General features: G+C 42.6%; 2 protein-coding genes across 2 annotated transcripts; both read right to left on the bottom strand.

The window, feature by feature from the left end:
• Positions 1-371: 371 nt before the first annotated feature.
• On the bottom strand, positions 372-10,020 carry nr1h5 (nuclear receptor subfamily 1, group H, member 5; the record flags this gene model as incomplete). The annotated part of the gene is made up of 11 exons (XM_083674530.1): positions 9,948-10,020; positions 6,275-6,410; positions 4,046-4,390; positions 3,608-3,748; positions 3,291-3,418; positions 2,901-2,999; positions 2,667-2,766; positions 2,289-2,405; positions 1,989-2,078; positions 1,711-1,824; positions 372-559 (listed from the first exon to the last, which is right to left on the bottom strand). The coding sequence occupies exons 2-11, from the start codon at positions 6,369-6,371 to the stop codon at positions 372-374; spliced, it is 1,419 nt and encodes a 472-aa protein (XP_083530656.1). The 5' UTR covers positions 6,372-6,410; positions 9,948-10,020.
• A 1,491-nt stretch (positions 10,021-11,511) lies between these two features.
• slc66a1 (solute carrier family 66 member 1) lies at positions 11,512-17,084 on the bottom strand. The gene is made up of 9 exons (XM_083674391.1): positions 17,011-17,084; positions 16,235-16,292; positions 15,769-15,969; positions 15,550-15,679; positions 15,246-15,333; positions 14,176-14,336; positions 13,991-14,083; positions 13,594-13,779; positions 11,512-12,940 (listed from the first exon to the last, which is right to left on the bottom strand). Exons 3-9 carry the CDS (start codon positions 15,957-15,959, stop codon positions 12,854-12,856), a joined length of 936 nt encoding a protein of 311 aa, XP_083530517.1. The 5' UTR covers positions 15,960-15,969; positions 16,235-16,292; positions 17,011-17,084; the 3' UTR covers positions 11,512-12,853.
• Positions 17,085-17,447: the final 363 nt, after the last annotated feature.

Here is a 17,447-nt window from a genome sequence, read left to right on the forward strand (position 1 = left end):
CTTCATGGATTTAAAAGAATTGGTATAAGCATAGGTTAAGAAACTAAAAGGAGTTCCCACCTTAATTCTTAAACTACTTGATTCCAATAAAATCCATGAGGTGGACTGAACAAGTGTACACTTTAGCGAGAAGGGTAGAGAATCAGACTGCAACCTCTTTCTGAAATTCCAAACCAACCCCAGGCAGTCCTGTATAACTGTAGAGTGGATAGCTATAAGCAATATGGTAGCAGCTTCATCTGGCCCTCTGATTGGCTTGGTGGAAATGTCAGCATATTGCCTCCACCCACCTAATTCTCTCAGATCAACAGTAGGAGCCCGGGGCTGATTTGGAACCCCAAATCTTTCTCTTCTTCCCCCCTCAGTGTCTCTCAGGGCTGCTGCCTGAGCAGAGTGAGGTGGTTGTGTCGTAGTGTGCGGAGCTCCGTCAGCCTCCCCAGCAGGTGGGCAAAGCGCTGGGGCCCCTGAGGCGCCTGGGCTCCACACACCCTGGACAGCAGCTCCAGGATCAGCTCCTGCAGGCTCTCCACACATACCACTGCCCGCAGCGACGCTACGTCTGCTCACACAGGGAATAGACATGGTTTGTCACTGTCTGGCCATGCTAGCAACGACGCTTTCTAAATCCACCCTGGTGCACATGCTTAGTTCTTATACTTACAGTGCCCTCCATAAATATTAAGAAGATTAAGCATTTTTGTCTTATTTTAGCTCTATACTCCAACAGCTTGGATTTTAAATCAAACAATTACTATTGGGTCAAATTCTCAGCTTTAATTAATTTTTATTTTTTTTCTTCGTACTGGGTTCACCATTTAGGAAGTACAGCATTTTTTAAACAAACTCCCCCAATTTCAGGGCTCTAAAAGTATACGAAAAAAATATAAAAGAGTACATCCAAATGAAGTACTCATGTTTTAGTATTTGGTCAACAATCCTTTGCATGCAATAGTGATGCTCTGCCAGGCCTGTACTGCAGCCATCTTCAGATGTTTGTTTTGAGGTCTTTTTGCCTTATACTCTGAAATGAAATGCAAGTTCAGTTGGATTTAAATCTGAAGATTGACTTGGCCAGTCAATAACCTTTCGCTTTTTGACCCTAAAAAACTCCCTAATTGCTATGGCAGTACATTTGGTGTCATTGTCTTACTGTATGATGAAGTGCCATTTTTTTTATGATATTACAAACTGTTGATTTTGGCAAGTCTAAGGTTCTGGCTATGTTTCTGCTTTTCCAGCCTAATAATGGCTTCCTTGACTTTCATTGACACCTCTTTGGTCCTCATGCTGACAGACACCAATAGCAGACTTTCCAAATGCAAAGAATCAATACTAGACATTGACAGCTCTCTTATGCCTGCAGAAATGATGTGACAGAACACACCTGTCAAACCAATTTTCCAATATTTTTGGTGCATGAAATTGGGGGACTATGTATAAAAAGAGTTGCAATTTATAAATGGTGAAACCAATCTGAAAAAAGAAAATATTGAATTAAAGCTGAGAATCACTACTTCAACCTCATATTAATTGTATTAACTGTTGGAGTATAGAGCTAAAAGAAGACAAAATGCATCCTCCTTCCAATACTTATGGAAGGCACTGTATGTCAGTTTCAGCGTAACCTAGTCCCCACTGGGCGATTATATTTGCCTTTGATACTACTAATACTGCTACCACTTTTCATCAGGCATGGAGAGCCCGTCTTACCTGAGCACAGCAGTGCTGTAGCAGTGAGCAGGGCATACTCGGCCTCCGTCACTCCAAGGCCTGTCATACTGTGGAAGAAGTTGAGCACAGGTCCTAGCAGGTCCTCACTGCCTCCTGCACACAACACCATGATGCAGTATACAATCTCCCTAGTTGTCCCATTGCTTGACCCACTTCCATTATTACCCCTGACTTGTCATCTTACATTACAATAAAATAAACCTCTTCAAATGCTAATGTGTAGAAGATATCTGATATGATGCAAGAGTGTGCCTTACCTGAGTTTACTGGGCTGCCACTATGAATGTTCTCCTTTGACTCCAAGGTTTTCAGCCAATGATGAGTTGGGATGTTGAAAGGTTGTAGAGCTGTTAAAAGAAAACAATTAGCTCTCTGACACAGGCCTGGTCGGAAAACAACCTGTCAGCCTACACATGTGTAGATGTGTAAAGATTGAATAGGTAGGAAAATTCACTGCCAACTTGCTGACACCTATCCAATCCTTTCAGATCTACACAACAATCTTAGGTGAAGCAGCTAGTTCCACCTTACTACCTCTATGGTTGTGCTCCTAGTACCTGGGCTGGAGGCTGCAGGGTTCTGGCTGAACTGCTGTGCTGAGAGCAGGAACATGACCTCCACAGACGAGCTGGAGAGTAGAGTGCTCTGGTCTAGGTAATCCAGAAGTTCAAACCCTGCATGGATACAGGAGGGTAGATAATTGATGCTGCAGGATGGAGTTCAAGAGGCAGGGAGCACCACTGAGATCTCAATAGTCTAAGGTGACTTCCTTTCTTGTCTCCTTTCCTTCATCTGCACTGATGTGAAAACACCGGGAGGGTGAAGACAATGTGGTGTATGCCACCTGGGAATTAGACCCATTTATCTAGTTTTTTAAATTTTCAAATCAGTGCATAGAAGGGTAGGAAGCCATATTGGGATGTGTCCCAACTCACCAGGTACACTTTTGGCAAACTGCAGCAGCCTTTGAGAGGGAGGTGAGGCTATGTCTATTAGTCTGTCTCCATCATCATCTGTGCAAGACCACTCAAACACCTGCAGAGACACAGAGCAACTGAATAAGCAACTAAAATGATGAAATAATTAGCAAAATGACAGCATAATGTTGACCCATTGTCAAATCTTCACCCATGAACAACTGAGTTGTTGCTAGATAATCAATGACCCACCCGGCAATGTGTGGTGTCCTGTGCCCTATACTGTCGATGAGCCTCCACCATCCTCTCCAGCACGTGTTTCTGTTCTCTTGACAAACTGGCAGAGAACACCTAGCGCATTGAAACAAATGAATCAAGAGCAGTTTGCTTGCTATTTGAGTGTAATAACCACTTTGACATAGTCCTGCAGTATCAAGCCAGAAAATCTGATAGACCCAAAATGGGCAAGAAACGGAGGAAGAGAGAATAAGGAAGGACAAAGAGCGGTATGAAGAATAAAAAGAGGTGGTTACCTCAAATGAGGAAAAAAGCAGGAAGGAAGAAGAGGTATCTGAAGACAAGTAAGGAAAAAGCGGAGGTACAGTATATGAGAAGAGAGAGGGAAGAAAGAAGCTAGTATACCTGTCCTGTCAGCCTGCTGGTGGAGCTGACGCTCCTCCCCTCCACATTCTCGTCCTCCTCATGTCCTCCTCTGTGCTTGGCCCCCTTCCTCAGCCTCTTGGACTGGCACTGCACCTCTGTCAACAGACCTACGGACACAACTGGTTACAGCACAGTTTGAGATGCAAATCAAAATGTCAATCAAATGTGTTTTGTCCACAGTAACTCACTTTCACTGACCAGATTTCTCTCTTCAAATTATTGCTACTTTTCTTTGAGTTCAATATTGTGTCAGATATCTCTAATGACATAAGAACAGTTGTTTTTATTCGGCTCACATTCAGCCAGCATGCCCACGGCCCGACATTTCCGCAGGCGGCAGTCCTGGCACTTCCTCCGCATGTACATGTCCATCTCACAGCCCCCGCCACTTTTACACCGGTACACAGCCTTCTTAGTCACACTCCTCCGGAAGAAACCTAGAAAACAGGTGTATCATAAGGCTAGAGATGGTCAGGAGATTGGGGTACAAACCTGTAGAGTTTGTGATTGGCTGATTAGATATTTGCGTTAACGAGCAGTTGAACAGGTGTACCTAATAAAGTGTATATCAATTCAAGTTACCTCAACAATAGAGTTGCCAGTTGGACATTTTTCCTTTCCAATATTACTGTAGTCCCATGTTCATCTATACGTACAGCAGAATTGGCAAACACTGTGATTAAACTTTTAATTGACTTCCACACTTGTCCAAAACGTTGATGAATACCACCTACCTTTACAACCCTCGCAGGTGAGAGCGTTGTAGTGATAGCCTGAGGCCTTGTCCCCACACACCACACACAGCTCGTCCTGTCCCCTCACCCTCCCTCCAGGGCCCAGCCGGGTCCTCTTCACCAGGGGCAGACCCTCCACGCCCAGGCCCTTCCCCTGGCCCCCACACTGGGGCTCTAGGCTAGGCTCGCAGACAGTCTCCAGGCAGTGAGTGGCATAGGGGTAGGGCGGGTGGCACGGCTGGGAGGATGGGGGTCCGTAGACGGGACAATACTGCTGCTGGCTGAAGGGAAGCCCCTGTAGGTCTGAGTCCTGGAAAGGGTAGCCCAATGGGTCTCCAAGGACATCTGTTGGAAGGAAAGATATCATCATAAAATATGTTTGGATCTTAACTATCATCAGTAACTGGTTCAACTTCCATTTCAGTGTGGATAAGAGAAACAGTGGCCCAAAAGGGTCAAGGAGCACATTATTACATAGTTTTTCAACAAGAGCCATTATCACAGTCACACTGATTTCAAGTCAAAGTGCGTCTGAGGAATGTGATCCGTGTCCACTATCTAACGTGATTCATGCATGACTTAATGGCTTTTATTGGTCCTGTGGGACATAATAAAAAAGAAGAAGTCAGAGCGAGACCTCGTGAACCAGCTTGGACAGTGGAAACAGGATGCAGCTGAGAGGTTCCAGCGACGTTTATGATTTCAGTATTTTTATAGGGCTTCATTTGGTGTTTTATGGTGATTTAAATGGTGCCTGACTGGATTTTCTTTTGAGCGTAGTGGGGCGACTTGAGGCGCTGCGGTGCATTTTGCAAATCCTATATCTCCACTGAGGGAACATGTGTCACCACTGGCAGTAGGCCACACCTAAAGCACATCTGCATCACGAGGGAAAGAAACAGTTTTCTTTTATCACCCTGGTACGGACGAGTATCTACTCTGGGGTCCCATGAGATGATTTTCTTTAATTCCAATATTTTAGACTACAGTTACAGTAATGAGAACCAAACCATAATTTTATCTTCTCAGAAAGCACAATGGAATTTGGTCAAGAGGTCTCAAGTGAATACTATAGCATCTTGAATCTCCATATCAAGATGAAAAGGTTCCTGTCTTACTCAACATGCATACTGAGGCGATTACATGGAATATATAGTGACCAACAGCATTTCAAATGTTCTGTGAACTATGATGATGCCCTGACATTATCTGACCGTGACAGTGACCACTGGAATCCCTCTGAACCTGTACTTGTCCTCAGTTTCAAACCTCTGAGCAGCAAGCCTTTCTATCCTCACCCCAGCAGTGTCCACAAACCTCACCCCTCGTTTCCTAGAACCATCTCTCTCTGTCCTTCCCCACAATCACTCTCCATCCATATCCACCATCTCTCTGTGTGTGTCCTAACGGTCTCTCCTTTTTGTCTCCTCTCTTCTGTCTTCCTTCTCAAAATGCACTGGAGGAGAAGACCCAAGGTTCCTCCCCTTACATTTTAGAAGGAAGAGAGGAGACAATTGGAAGAAGAAAGACTATTGGGATGCAACCTCTGTCTATACCAGCACTTTCCTCACTCATCTCATCATGTCTCATCTCTGTCCTGTCCCAGATGTTTTCTGTCCTGGCAAGGCCGGGGCCTGAGATCGTGGTTGTGTGAAAAAAGCTGTGGTGATGTCTGTTTGTAAACCGTTTTAGCACTGTGTAAACACTCGGGGCCTCCTTCCAGCCATCCATCCCACGCACTCTAACACTATAGCCCCCCATCATACTATTTCCATTCAGCAAGGAGTGGAAGAACATGAAGTCTCGTAGATAAGGTTAGCTCTCAAGGTCAGAACTCCTACTGTAAATGCAACCATTATAATAAGGCTCTCTTCCCAAAGTCTTGGTTAACATCCTGTGAACATGTAGCTGGCCAGCAACCCAATCTTTTTAATATAGAGCTACAATAAAAAAAAGAGGAACTAAAGACAGTATATTCTTCATGTATGTGCTAGACAGCCCCCCCCCTAACCCAACCCTAACCCCCCCCCCCCCATGTATGGAATTAAAAGTGAGAATATCATGTAAATGCAAAACACTACAGATGGAAATGTTCAACAAAGTGTGGAAGTACATTATAATAATCACTTAATTGTATTAACTATACTATTCTTAAGAGGATCAGGACCAATTGTGTTAAGTAGTATCATGGAGTATACGTATATAATAAGAGGGATAAGGGGAACTCACCGTAGTACTGCAGAGGCTCGGGGATGCCGTATCCATCGGTGGCAGAGAGGTATCCACCTCCCGACATGGTCATCTCCGCCTCTGTCCACTCTCTCATCTGGACGTCTGATCCACAGTCAGTCTAGTAACACTAGATCTAGCGACACACAAGGAAGCACAGATACTGTATGAAGAATCTGGAACTTTGCTAAACATTCCTTTATACCTACCCTGGGTGTGTGACATCACAGGCTATATTAAGCAGTCCCTATGATGCAGAGGTTACTGATGTCCAGAACGGAGCTACGCAGCTGAGGTCTATGTAGTGATGTGATCATGTGTCTACGGTCCTTGGGGAGGGATAAGAGGAGACAAGGGACAGAGAGGAGAGTGTGAGAAGAAAAGAGGGATGGGACTATTTTCCAAACAGCTGCCTTGGATGAGAGTTCAGAGAGATGGAAGGAAGAGATCTCTTGTCTCATATGGGGGTCTGTCTGTCCCTGGTGGTCCCCGCAGGTTTGGCCTGGGCTGATGGATCCCACCATGATACAGCTGGAGGAGATGGAATGATCGCCACCTGAGCGTGTTTGTTGTGGGAGAGGAGCTCATATAGGATCAATGAATTAGCTAGTTGGCTAACTTTTGTGAACTTTCAAATCTATAGTGTCTTTATCAACAGACCTAGCCCTGACCAATGGTGGGTGTGGCCTCAGAATTATAAATAAAAGGTATCATACTTTGTTCTCTCCAAACACTGGAGAGAGTATGAGTATGTTTGTGTGTGTGTGTGTGTGTGTGTGTGTGTGTGTGTGTATGTGTGTCAGTGAGAGACAGAAAGAGAGAGAGAGAGAGAGAGTGTGTGTGTGTGTGTGTGTGTGTGTGTGCGTGCGTGTGCGTGTGTGTGTGTGCGTGCGTGTGTTTGTGTATGTGACAGCTAGCTCATCTTCCAAGCCCCCGGGGTGTGTTTACTCTGACTCTTGTTTGCCACTGCTCTGTTTGTGCTGCAGTTAATATTTGACGTTGGGCAGATTTAGGGTTTGGGAGACACGGCCCCCCCTAGAGAGTTGACTGGATCGAGAGCAAGATTTGCTCTAACCTCTTACTGATGGTGTTTGACACGCAGCATGCTCACAGAGAACTAATGGTAGCCCCCCACCCTGACCACATTCCTCAACTGTCTATACTGTCCTGTATGTGAACTGTAATACTAGCGTAATGAAAATGGGGCCTGGACACATACTAAGCCCTAGACTAAATAACACTTTCAATGGAGACTCTCCATTGAAGGTGCTTTTTAATCAAGAATTGGCTACATCTCTAGTTCTGGGACACAAGATGTTTAACTCATCCATCCTCAACCACCGTTCTCAGTTCTCTCCCAATGGTTTTTCTGTGTACTGTAACTGTGCCATGGATGTACACTACAGTTCCTAGGAAGTGCACTCTCAGTGAGAGGAGTGTGGAGGGATGACCCTGGTCGGGGCACCACATGTGTGGTTAACTGAGGCTAAATCATATTGGAGATGGATGAACATGTAACACTGTGTTGTGATGATGAGGGTTAGGGTTAGTTTACAAAACGGGTCACTGAAGGAATTTGAATCCTGGGTGGGAAACTGCAGTTGTGAAAGGACCAAGAGGAGAGTCATTCTAGATGAAAGGTCTGTGGAGGCTCAGATCAGTTCAATACACTCATAGGCCAATGGTTTTTGGAAAATAGACACAAGCCCCAGTTTAGGGTGATCTGTTTTGTGCAGAATACAACATCCAAATCTTTCGTCTCAGGGACATGCAGACCAGGGGAATTAGACAAGGGAGACAGAAGCATAGAGGGCTGCCTTCATCAAAACTAGTCTTCTCTCCAGAACTCCCTAAAACACGAATGCATATCTGCTACTATCATAAGTTAACTATGGGTCCAGTTCATTTGCTCCGATACAGATGCCCAACTAAAAATGTAGGTCAGGAAAATACACCAAATACGATAGACAACTATCACATTTGTCTGATGTGTAGACCTATATTCAATGTTTGAATATAAGTCTGTAATATAAGTTGACTTATATAACAATGTTTCATGTGCACTAGTTATGTCCTCACATATCTGGCAAAACAAGTCCTAGCTATCCCTCAAACAGTCCTCTACCTCAGAGATAGAGAGAGAGCGAGAGAGAGAGAGAATGAGAATGAGTGTGAACAAGCCTGTGGACGTTTTCATTCATATTTCTATTACTATGAGTGATGATGACAATTTCCCAGAGTGTCTAAATGTGGCTGTGGATCTTCTAGTGAAGCAGAGTTTGTCACATTGTTGGACAGGTGCCTGAATATGCTGCACGTCCCAGGGGGAAGAAGACGACATTGAGATGGGGGAGGAGGAAGAGGAGGAGGAGGGGGGTGGGGTAACGGTGGGCTTAAACTCAGTACCCTTAATTCACTCAACGTTTGGAATGAGGGCTCTAAGCATTCCACAAATCTCTCTCTTTCTGTCTGTCTGTATAAACCTCCTCTACATCTCCCCAGCCTCTCTTTATCAACGTGTGCTGTTTGCTGGTAGCTCAACTCAGATAGCAGTGTGTTTACTGATTTGAGCAGGAAACAGACGCTTAGATTAGAGTGGCCTTGCAGGGAGGGCCAGGGGAGGGATTTGTGGGTAAAGTCCACTGTTAAATTGTGGAGGAGGGGGGGAGTTGGGGGGGGGGGGGGGGGGGGGGGGCTTTAAGCTATCATTAATGACATGAGGTATGTAAATACTTACAATCAAAGCACACAATTGTAGTAACATTTGTGAGATACCATTGTTGTGAAATGGCAACAGGAAGAAATTTCGCCTTAGTAGCCTATATTTTCACCTCTTTATCAGTTAACGCCCTCATTATATCCAAAATTAAATTTCACCCTGCACCAACCCGAACCTACACTGCCTTTGTATTCACACAGAGTGTTTTTGAGTTAATCTTATCTAAATGTCAGCAGACAATACAATGTTAACAATCATAGCTGTAAGAGCTATAGGCAGCCATTTAATTATTATCTATCTGCATGCTTGGACTATTTCCTCTCAACTTATTACATTAATGTAAACCTCTCAGCGTTTGTATCCTATCAGTTACTTGTTTGTCATCTTAATCTAAAGCAGTTAATGGGCCTACTAAACATTCACTTACTAGTACTGTAAGTGTTGTTAGCACTGAACACTGGCGTAACAAAACATTATTTACAACAGTAACACTAAGTCCATCAGGAACCATTGACATGGCAATCAATTCAACAGCATTTTCAAGCTATCTACAAAACTCCCATGCCCAATATTAGCTTGGAGATGAAAAGAGAAAAAAGCTTCCATAGCACAAGGCCTACTATTAGAAATATCTCTCTTTCAACTCTATAAAGTTATAAGACACAACATTGAGCCTCAACACTTCATCATTCAGGTTACAAGTTACTCAGGAAAGGTAGAACACATCTGAGCTACTTCACTTAAGTGGTGCTGGGTAACATAACGGTACAACTTAGATTTACAAATTCAAACTGTCAAGCAGACATACTGGCAGACATAAGTTCAATTGATGTCCAAATAAAACAACATTGTTATATTTCTGAACTCGCTGGAATACAGATCTGATTGACTGTCATGATGCTCCTCTGCATTCAGTTAAAGAGTTGTACATTAGAAAGAGTGATATGAACTCACCAGTGGTGGTCTTCCTTCTCGTGTGTTGACTCTTCTGATATCCTGCCCTTACATTTGTAAAGTTGACTGCAGTCCAGCCTCCGACATCCTACACTTGCCAAACATGCACATGCTCTCGTGTGTGTACACGCACACACACGGTCACGCACACACACAGTAAACAGAACTTTCCGTCTAAAACAGGAGACAGTCACTCATGCATGTACATTATTTCACCTTCCTTTGGACACATAAACAGTAAAAGGCAGAGACTTCTCCTTGCAACATGAGTCGGGTGATATTATAGCAGTACAGAGGATAATCAAAAGCAAATACATTCAAACAACAAGATCTTGAATGACGACGACAAGTACTCCAAGGCATCTACATCTATCTCCTGTAAGTGGGGGGGAGTATTCTATCTTTTTTAATCATGCTTAATCATGACAGCAAAACAAAATGCCACAAAAACCAAAAAAAAGTATGTACCGCTTTCATTGGTGCAGTGCAAAGGTCATGCCAGTTGACCCTCCGGATTTAGTTCAAGCCAAATCATAAACTGACAAACGTTTTCTGAGATGCTTGCTTTACTTTAGCCTAAATACTTACTTAATGAGACGTTATTTCTAAACATCGAGCTGCTAACTCAAACTGCATTTGGCAGCTTTAGCATAGTGGGATAAATGAAATATAGCGCGCCCAGGATGCCGTATGCGGGTGTGATGGCAAGAGCCCCGCAGTGAGAGAGCGGTCTCATTAAGACATTCCCAGCATTGTGTGTTTATAAACAGCCTCTTGTTCATCCCTGTGATTGATGACGGTTCACTATCGCTGGCTCTTCCTGCTGCCCTCCTAAATAAGCCCCCAGGCCTCGCTAGGAACACAACCTCTTTGCCACTGTTTCACAACTAAAGACTACACGTACAGACGCACGCACGCACACTCCCTTCACGAGATCAGCCCCCCACACAGTTCATCTCCTCACTGAACCCACTGTGATAGTTTTGTTCTGACCTTTCCTTCCTCGCTGGGTGGGCCCTCAATGTCACTTAGGAGTGTGTGTGTGTGTGTGTGTGTGTGTATGAGGAAGAGAGGAGGGATTCCCAGGGTCAGAAATCCATCCCTAGTTTTTCTTCACTAACAGGACAGTTATAACAATAACTGCACTAATGAAGAAAAACAACATGTCTGTGTGTGTCTTCCAGGAACTTGTGTGTCAGTGACAGGTCTAAACGAGGTCCCTGAGCGTGGAGTGGAAGGCCAGAGGTCAGGGTCGGGGCAAGGGCTTCACCGCCACTGACGTGTCGAATGGAAACTGAATGTACTATACACTGGGTAAAGTAAAAGTTACAGCTGGACATGGTAAAATGTATATAAGGTTGTGGCATGGCAACTCATTTCACATGACAACTTTAAAGGGACAGAATGTAAGACTAAAGCTTTAAATGCCCATTATAAATGAGTAGCAAGAACAGAATGACAATTAGTGGTAGAGATGGAACAATGTCGTTTTGATCTCTCAAATCTCTTTTCAAATATGTTGTTGAGGTCAAGCACTTGCCTTTACGTACCATTTTTACTTATTGGTAGTTTATAAGGATATGTACATATTTGTGTTTTACATTTTCAGTGTGGCAGAAAAGTGCCGCACTTACATTCTGAACCTTTGAGGCTTAATAACTTAACGTTTTGTTAACATACTTCTGCGAATTAAAAAAAAATACAAAACTCATTACGAAAATAAGAATACACCATAATTTGTTGATTGATTTACTACGAATCTACAAAAACAGGAAACTGACCCCAGGTTGGCCAAATTACATCACAGTTCCTTGCTTTTATCCAGTTTCAATTAAATTGTAATTGTATTACATATGACCCATTGAACTTGTTTGTGAAAAGCAAACATTCATTTTTAAAAATGAACAGAATAACATTCCCCTAACTAATACCTCTGTGACCAATTCACAGATTGGTCCAAGTGTACAAAGTGAGAGGTGAGACGTTATCAATGTGATAAAAAAAAAACAAAAAAAACAAGTTCAATAATAAACACAAATCACTGTCACGCATATCTGTAGTTTGTGATACAGCACCATTTGTGTATGAGGAACAGAAAAGATTGAAATGAAATTCAAACAAAACTGAAATATTCAAGTGAAATATTCAAACAAAAAGAACCAGGGCCATTCCATCACCGAAATTCTTTAGTGAACGTTACTGTGTGCTTACACCAAACAACATGAAACAGGTCAACTATCCAGGTTTGAAACCATAACAAAATAAAAAGAGTCGTCAATTAAATGAAAACTATATGTAAAATGCACATAAATTAGTGTACATATTCAAAATGTTTTTCACTTAAGGCCATTGTTGTAAACAATTATACAGAATTTAAAAACAGTACATTATTGCACACTTACACATTACTGAGTAAAAGCTACAACACATTTACATTAATAAATCAGACTTCCAGAAGACAATATCAGTGTTAGTCATCATTTCTAAAACACAATAACAAGACAGCACCAATATGCCCATGGGAGGGCATCATACATTGACTAGTGTCCAGATTGTCAGATTGTGTTTGGCAGCTTTGAAACACTGGAGAACATTTTAGACATTAAGTCTTGAATGTACTTCCCTTTAAAACTTTAAATTAAAAGCAATTAAGAACAGTTCACTAACAGTACAGGACGGATGCATCCCAATGAGCAGTGTCACCAACAATGACAAAAACACAGATTTCATATATATAAATAGAAAAAAACATAATAAATAAAACTATAAAATCAAAAGAAAAATTATTTCCTGTGTTTCTGTCAATATATGATTACACGTTAGGAATGTGATTTTGAGAGTTCATTCGGTGAGTTCTGAGCACCTGGACGTCTCAGACTGGTAGATCTAGCACACAGTGAACAGGTTTAGTTATGCAGCAGGGCAGCAGTCTCATCGTTCTGCTTATCCATCTCTAGGGGGGCGTTGCGGTACACCAGGAACTGTAAGGAGATCTGATGACGAGTGTTAAGGGAATTAAAAAAGTAGGAAAAACTGGTGAAAGACTCAGGCTCTGAAAATGAACAAGCAATTTGAAACTCTACAGGCTGATATGCCCCCACATATGCAATAAGTATGTAATACCAAGTAACAAACCAACCTATGATTGCAGACAAAGGCATTTAGGTAGGTTTATCCTGATTTCGTTCCCAGACACTTCAGCCTAATACGCTCGGAAGGTCTGGTAGACCAATGCATAAACTTCGTTTACCCAATAGAAACATCCGGAAAAAAACAACGTCCTATTGGCCATTGGCTTTACCTCGCATCAATAATCTCCCACAGCACATCCCCCTACGCGTTCACATTCACTGTCCGAGTCGTTGGGATTTCAGGCTTATATGCACTGTACGCTACAGCCTGGAGACAAGGTTAGCTCCATCGCAGTTGGGCTCCACAGATCAGATTTTCATATCATATATTAGTTCCAGAGATATTAATCACTTCTGAAAGGCAAAATGAAGATCTGGTGATCTGCAGAGCACGACTGCTGTGAAGACACCCTGGAACGCAACCTACGTGTTATGTCAAAGCAGCAGAAATGTCACAAGTACATGTGTAAGGCAGAACTCAGAGGCCCGGCCTGTTAGGGTATGTTGAAGGATACGAGGAGGTCTAGAGTGAGGGTGCCGAGGCTGCCTATGAGCCAGGGCAGGTGATGGAGGATGTAGTTGCTCTCGCCCTGGCCTTTCGTAGGGTTTTTCAGCAGCACGCTCAAGCCATAGGTGGTGTTTCCCAGGATGACCAGGGCAAAAAGGAAGTAGGACAAGCCCTCTGTCGACTTCCTCTTCCACTGCAGAAATAGGGGATGAAAAAATGAGAGGATGAAAGACAGTAAAGACGAATGCAGAGATCTTCAGAGGAGTGCTTGGATTTTCTGGCAGGTTGCGAAATAAGTTTTTGCCTCCTCTATTCCTAGTGTTTTCTCTTTCTTCTCGAACCGTCTTCCCCCTAGCAACTGCTCCTCCCATTTTTCCAGCCCTCAGTCGTGTCCTCATACTCACGTTAGTGTACATCTGTGGCAGTCTGGAGCAGAGGTAAAGCACTGAGGACACAGAGCCGATTGTAAACCCTATGATCTCCTTGGTGCTGAAACCCTGGACGGACACACACAATTAGTCTACATTACACTCCAGAATCAAAATTAACTCCACCCATATACATCGATTGACAAAAATACATTCCTCACCGTAACATTAGAAGCATCCTCCTCAGAGGTTGAGAGCAAAGCCCGCCCCTTGAACCCTGAGGGCATCACTTCCTGATGGGTTCCTGACCCAGTTAAGGTGACAAGACCCGCAGAGAATCCCAGGAGGTAGACGACACCAACCGCATTTAGAACTGTCCTGCCTAGAGAGAGAAAAAGAGGTGAGCCATCAATATTGGAAGTCCGTGCCTCAGAAAATTCCTGCAGACATGTGTCAACGGTCACAATGAGGAAACAAAATGGGTGGGAGGGGGGGTACTATTTTGATGTAGATTTTCTTTCATGTGTGTGTTTTATTTTGTTTTTTTAAATCATTATTAGTATTATGTTCTTATTTCTACAGTTTGTTTAAGTATGTTTAATTATGTATGTGTGGGTTTTTTTCTTTTCTTGTTCTGTTTGTGGGGTTTTTCTACGTTTGAGCTTATCATTTTGAAGTTATAAAAATAAAAAGTATTTAAAAAATGAAAGAAAAGGAAACATGAACAGGACATATTGGTGACATATTGGTGGTATCGAAATCTTCATGGGGTCATGCATTAACCTCATTCCTTTCAGCACAAACGTTTTGAACAATGTTTCTCAACCCTACCCTTGGTTAGGGATACTGTTTGTATAGAGCAGTCAGGTCTGAAATGACTTCATCCATAAATAGGTAGAGAAACCTCTGTTAAGTTCACTGAACTGTTATGTAACAAGTCAAAAGCATATATGATATATAAAGGCTGAAGTGTTTTATGAAATAATGAGTTCTATTCTGTATTTTTTTTTAAAGCCTCTTGGCAAGAACATTTAGGAAAAGGTTAATTACTTTCCCAAGTCAATGGACCTGCCAATCCTGGTTGTTTGTGTCTCTTTGTGCAATACATATAGTGTACAAACTACAAAGTGTGACCCAAGTGTAACACACAGCTAAGAGGGGCCCCTCAATTATAAGTCAATGTATGGAATGTGTAAAGGCTATCGGCAAGACAATAAATCACACTGCAATTAATTTGAAGCACACTTGGAACACAGATTAAATACATTAACAATCAAAAACACTAACTCACTGCTAGCCATCTTGTTCTTAGCCGCATAGTAAAAGAACAGTGCCAGCATTAGCAAGTCAGCCAGGACATAATACACTGCTGTGTAGGTCTGTATGAGAGAAGGAGCAGAGAGACATTGCCAGTGAAGTAAACAGGAGGAATAGTGCATGTTATTAAACTTCTTATATTAAACGTTGATACCATAATGGTATAATTCTTGGTGGAACTGACAATGCCAGGTTATCTCCCAATTCTCATGCTTGGCAGACAATTTCTCTATTAAAAACATTTTAGCAATAGACCGTTGTCTATTAATGTTGCTTACCTGCAGTGGCAGTTGATCAGCTAAGAATGAGCCCACAAGATTGCAGGAGTCGCCACCCAGCCACAGACACAGAAACCAAATGGACAAGGCACTGTCCATGTTCCCCGTCCGACAAGATTTGTAGTATTGCCTGGGTTTAAGAACAATGGAACGATTGAGACACATGTTCAGTATGGGCTAGGCTGAAGTTGCAAAAATGTCTTCTCAATCAAGACTTACGGGAGTGAAGACACCATAAAACACAATATGGACAGCAGTCCTAAGAAGACGCTGGCCATGTCCCTGCCGTCCTGGGCGCATTCCCTGAGCCCTTCCCAAACCCATACCGATCCGTTTGGGCACACGGAACTGAAGTTGCCATCGGTGTTCCATCCAAAGGACCCCCGCGTGAGGACTCCATCCTTCACCATATTAAGTTAGCTGGAAATAATGATGGGTTAATCACACAATAATAGTTATCAAGCTTGTTGAACGAGATCAGCTAACTGTCTTTTCTGAAAATGAAGATGTTAGCTAGCTAGCTAGTTCCTCAGTCTAAAATGATACAAGGAATCATAGAACCAATCGTCATCTTAGATGGATGCAAAGCTAGCCAAATTAGCAAGATAGCTAAATTGCCTTTTCAAGTCTAGTTTATAGCTCTTCCCCGGTATTCTAACAACCCCTTATTGAACATATAATGTACCTGATTAACAGTTGGTTATTGCAGCTGGCCCAGGGAGGAATGACGCCTTCACGGGTGTCTAAGCAGAGAAGAAAACAAAGTGCAGCTTGTAAACAGTTTTGTTCAAAGTGAACGATGATTGGAAGATGGGCTCTACAGTCAATAGAAATGGGAGGGGCTAAACACGCCATTAAAGGGACAGATGTATTTTTTTCAAACAAAGACCACATATCCCTCTCTGCCTCAAAACAACAGTTTGTTACATTAGTTTCAGTTATAGAGAGACTAGAGACCACAGACAAATTCCGAATTTACCCTTTTAGAAGTAGGTCTATGCGCCTGGGTAATGTGCATAAGTTATATAATTCCCCTAGAAATGTTTCCTAGTAAGCACACACTTTAAGCAGTGTGTGTCCACATTTCACATGTTCGCATCACATATTAACAGCTCTCGTTTGTTGGCGTTATCCATGTGTGGTAATTCAGTTATTAGTCTTCAGCCGCTCTCCCTCCCCATCACGGCCCCACATTCTTCAACAAGTTTAGCATTTTCTCACAATGCTGTCAACATTTAGATCGTATTCATGTCTGATTTAGGAGAGGACAGATATTTTTGAATATGAGACACGGGGACACGTGCTATTTATCCAGTCAATAGATCAGTCGTGTGCCGAACCACTTAAATCAAAATACAAAAGACTCAACCAATATAATTCCATCATCAACGAGGCAGTTGTACATGACATCAACTTGAAACTATCGTTTTTTCGTTTTCATTTATTTAAAAAAATGCTTACCTCAATAACGCATTAAAAGTTCCGTAAAACAACTTAAAACCTCTATTGAACTTCGTCCGTCCTGACACCCGAGGTCCTGCCGACTCGCCTGAGACAAAAATTAAGGATATCAGCTGATCGGGCTCACCTGACTGACGACTCAGCACAAAGTACGCTTATCTCACATCCTGTAGAGACGAATACTACGACTACTGAATCACAACTTCCTCTGAATGCCATGCTATTTCGGTATCGGTCAACTAGACATTTGAATTAAATTAAATGCCAAAGCAAATTAATTGATCTACTCTAACAAAGCTATCTGTAAACATCAGAAAAATCTCAACAAAGTATTGTCAAAGGTGTGAACATGGGCTTGAGACATTTCAAACTTTTAATTTCTGTGTCAATCTTTGGGTTGATGGGGAGGTCAGGGCCAGAGTGGGCTATACCATTAT

This window comes from Argentina silus (assembly GCF_951799395.1).
Source record: "Argentina silus genome assembly, chromosome: 8".
In the NCBI taxonomy this organism is placed as follows: Eukaryota; Metazoa; Chordata; class Actinopteri; order Argentiniformes; family Argentinidae; genus Argentina; species Argentina silus.

Coding starts and splice junctions, on each gene's coding strand:
- slc66a1 (XM_083674391.1), bottom strand. CDS start 15,959: ATGGTGAAGGATGGAGTCCTCACGCGGGGGTCCTTTGGATGGAACACC. Junction 15,334..15,549: donor CTGATCAACTGCCACTGCAG/GTAAGCAACATT, acceptor TCTCTCATACAG/ACCTACACAGCAGTGTATTA. Junction 14,337..15,245: donor TAAGAACAAGATGGCTAGCA/GTGAGTTAGTGT, acceptor TTCTCTCTCTAG/GCAGGACAGTTCTAAATGCG.